Source organism: Zea mays, chromosome 4 (genome assembly GCF_902167145.1).
Source record: "Zea mays cultivar B73 chromosome 4, Zm-B73-REFERENCE-NAM-5.0, whole genome shotgun sequence".
In the NCBI taxonomy this organism is placed as follows: domain Eukaryota; kingdom Viridiplantae; phylum Streptophyta; class Magnoliopsida; order Poales; family Poaceae; genus Zea; species Zea mays.
In genome coordinates, this window is record NC_050099.1 from 19356627 (window position 1) to 19360683 (window position 4057).

Consider the following 4057-nt stretch of genomic DNA (forward strand, 5'->3'; position numbering starts at 1 on the left):
GCGCCAGTACTCGCTCGCCGCTCGCATGGTGTGATGGGTGGGTGGTGGTCTAGTAGGGTCGGAGAGGGAGTGCGGACACAGTGGACGTGAATGACTCCATTGAATCCAATTGAATAAAACGTTCGGGTCCGAAGCCACCGAGCACGCGTTGGTACACGCATGGCCGAGAGCCCGCCAAGTGCGGGGAGGAGCCCAAAACGCTTCAGGTTTTAATAACTCTGATATATCTTCATTTGAGGTCATATGAAGATTTTACAAATTATTTAAGACACATTTTCTAGAAAAGATATATTCACTACTTTAGAAAGGACCGTCAATATCGGTTGAAAATCGGATACAGTTCCGAATCTCTAACCAATACTGAGAAACCGAAACTAAAGACGCCAATTTTAAGGCTCGGTTATATAGACGTATACTAAAGAGGGGCCTTTAGTATGGTTGCACTACAGAAAAGTGGTTAAAGAATGTGGCTGAAAAACCGTCGAACTTAATGTAATAAGCCGTCGAACTTACCGTAAGAACGTGGGTTTATCGACGAATATAGCCGACGGCAATTTTTAGACGAACTTAAAGAAGTAAGTTCGACGACCCCGTTGAACTTAACATTAAGAACGTGGGTACCGTCGAACTTAACATAAAGAACGTGGGTACCGTCGAACTTAACATTAAGAACGTGCGTTTTTAGGTTCGACGGTGGCCGTCGAATTTGTTCCCATAAGTTTGACGGTACCCACGTTCTTATTGTTAAGTTCGACGGGGCCACATGGCCGTCGAACTTATTTGGCCTGCGTGGGTCTGCGTGGGCTGCACATTAAGTTCGACGTTACCCACGAACTTAACGTTAAGAACGTGGGTACCCACGTTCTTAACACTTTTTCAGAAAATTTTTTACAGAAATGAAAAATTAGACAAACATAATATCACATGCAACACAGAATATCACATACAATACAGATTTCAAATACATGGATATATGTTCATATCACAAATTCACACAAGTCCAAATACATAAGTTCACATAAGTCCAAATACATAAGTTCACAAATTCACATAAGTTCACATCCATAGTTCACATTTGTAGTTCACAAGTTTAAACACACAAGTTCAAACATTAGCTCTATCGCTCTTGATCAGGACATCGGAGTGTAAATATATTCCATGTATTCAAATCTGATACCTAGAGAACAAAATAGGACGGCTAAATAAAAGCTTTACATGCAGCCTACTAAGGACTGAACACCTTAGCAAGCTGTTATTTAGTTATATTGACATATTGCAAACCATATGTGACAACCAAAGAATTTAGAGTTCCCAACGTCGCCTGCCTAAGAGCTCCTCTGTTGGCCTGTTCCATAAGAGAGAGAAAACGAAGGCATTATCTTGCTCTTTGCTATGCTTTTCATAGAAAATAAAAATCAAATGAAGGCAGCAAAGATCCATGCAATTATGCAAGTACCTTACGAAGGAAAGCTGTGAGTTCAGAAACAACATGATCCAGGACACACGAGAGATCAATACGTAGAGGTGAATTCGCAATAACTGAAAATGCCTGTCAAGTGAAATAGTTTAGGTACCACAGAAGAAAATAAGAAATAAACAAAAATTAGACAACATATTCTCATGCATAAGTAGACAGAAATTGGTATGACTAAATTATGCAATATTAGATATCCTTAATCAAGTGTTTCAGCATTTGTTCTTTAATATTAAATATGCCATAAACAAGCATTGCACGATGTTAAAACCTCCAATTAAGCATTGGTATCAAACGCAAGCAGTCAAAAACTTACCTTGACAGCTGTAAGTCTTGTAATTTCATTACGTACCCATCCTGTCAACGAGTATGGGAAGGCATGCTGGTAATTCTCTTTCAAGACCATCACCAAAAGTAGAGACCACCAAACTCATGCAAGATATGGCACATTCTTTTACCTCTTGGGAGAACACAAATTTGCATGATAAATGAGAGTGCACTGCAAGCACACAAGAGAGGGAGTGAGAAAAGAGAATTTTGCCAAACCTGATCCTGATCTTGATTGGCCAAACGTCCCAGTATCACATTATAGATTGGACCAATGTATGGCTTAAAATCAACTGCAGTTTTCTGCACCCCAAAATAACAAAAATAAAAAAAAATAAAAAAGATAATAGGGTACTTCATGTCTGTAAGGCATGGAATACAATATGACCTCGAGATTTGGACGAAGGACACGGACTAGCTCTCCACACACCCGCAAAGCCTCAGTAGTGACTTTATAATATCTATCTCTGATAGCAGACAGTATAGGTGCAGAAAGTGCCTGGAAATTTGATTTACAATCAGTAGCCACTCCTATAGTCTCCAAATTCTACTCAACATTGATAAACTACAATACCTTGATGTATGGATGAAACACAGATGGCGAATGTGAAGCCATAACAAGCCTTGTTAATACAAGTGCTTCAATCTTCAGGTTGGAGGTAGAAGACTTGTCCTGTCAAATCGACTATAAGTTCAAAAATGTTTCACAAGAAGTTTTTTAGGGGCTGAAAGTTTTTGTCCAAAAAAATAGGGAGTGAAAGTCACAGCTAACATTCAAAGCCTTCTCAATCCCAGGAACAAGTGATCCAAAATGATCAGCAAGACAGTCTGGTAATACAACCACAAGCTCCTTCAGTACTGAAAATGCCCCAACCTGAAAAATGCTAGGAATATAATCAGACTTACAGTTCCAGAACCATGAATTGCAGGAAAACTGAAGGACTGACCTTTGTCTTGATTGATTTTTCGCGTAACTGCCTGTTGATAGAGTTGACAACTTTTGGGACCTCTTGCTTCAGCAACCAGCGAGGGCTGCAAAGCAAAACAGAATGATGCATGGGGACAGGAGACACTGAGACAGAACATGCAATCTAAATGCAGAATTTTTCTGCTAAGCATAGCAGCAAAACAAGAATTTTTCTGCTAAGCATAGCAACAAAAACAAGATATACATTCTGCGGATGCCATGAAGCTACTGCCCACGGAGCAGAGCTTCCCCGTGGTGCTCAGGCTGGTGGTTATGCTGCCGCTCGTCTTGGAGGTCATTGTTGTCCCTGTCACATGATTAGGAAACGATTCGTAAGCGTGGTTACTGATCAGGGTGGGGATTAGTGAAGAACGCAGAGAATTCACAAAAAAAGCTTAGCCTTTTACCACCCTTCCTAGCGGATAAAAAATGCGAATCTCTGATGAAATAAATAGAAGTGAAGAACAAAATTTGAGATCGGAAAGTGCTGCCCCCGCCTCTAAACAAGCCATGATACATTCAAGGGCCAATAAATATTAATCTAGGATCTAAACAAGGCATGCATCTTCAGCTAGTGGAACTTCAGAATGAAACTTGCAAGAAACAAAATTTAGCAGAAGGCAGGAAAGTTTCCTCGACCAGGACAGGCCGCCCCAGCCTCAGGATCCATGAATTGGAAGAATCGGATGAAAAGCTAGAGGAGAAAGAAGACGACGAAGAAGGGAAAAACAAAACAAAGCGGGCGGGTGCTTGATTGATGCAAGCCCTCACCTGGGCTAGACGACCTGAAATCCTCGGCCACCCGGTCCTTCCCGGAGCCACCGCAGATGTTCCCTGCTGTGGTGGAGCGGCAGGGCACGGTGGGCCAGCTGCGCGCGAGCAGGCGGAGGCGGGGTGGCGCGGTGGGGCGGGGGGGCATGGTGGGCCAGCGAGGCGGCGGCAGGGCCGTGGGGTGGCGAGGGCTGGCCGCGCTGGTGGCGGCGCGCGAGCCTGCGCGCGGTGGGGCGGTGGGGCGGGCGCGGGGTGGAGGCGGGGCACGCTCGGCGAGGTTGTGGCGGCGGGTTGGCGGCGAGGCGGGTAGCTTCGGGCGCGCGCGCGGTGTCCACAGGGAAAAGAAGACAGACGCGCGGGGTGAGAGAAAATTTAGGTTTTAGGTTAAGTTCGACGGGGTCCACGTGGCCCACAAATTTAAGTTAAGAACGTGGGTACTAGAGATGGCCAAATGGGCCGCTCGGCCCGGGCCCGGTGAAGCCCGGCCAATAACCGGGCCGGGCCTGCTGAGCCCGCGG

At 44.6% G+C, this 4057-nt stretch overlaps 1 protein-coding gene across 1 annotated transcript; it reads right to left on the minus strand.

Annotated features, from left to right (window-relative positions):
* Positions 1-1928: 1928 nt before the first annotated feature.
* LOC103655141 (cullin-associated NEDD8-dissociated protein 1) lies at positions 1929-3687 on the minus strand. The gene is made up of 8 exons (XM_020551999.1): positions 3540-3687; positions 2974-3075; positions 2749-2873; positions 2574-2675; positions 2376-2474; positions 2190-2300; positions 2021-2104; positions 1929-1934 (listed from the first exon to the last, which is right to left on the minus strand). Exons 1-8 carry the CDS (start codon positions 3685-3687, stop codon positions 1929-1931), a joined length of 777 nt encoding a protein of 258 aa, XP_020407588.1.
* Positions 3688-4057: the final 370 nt, after the last annotated feature.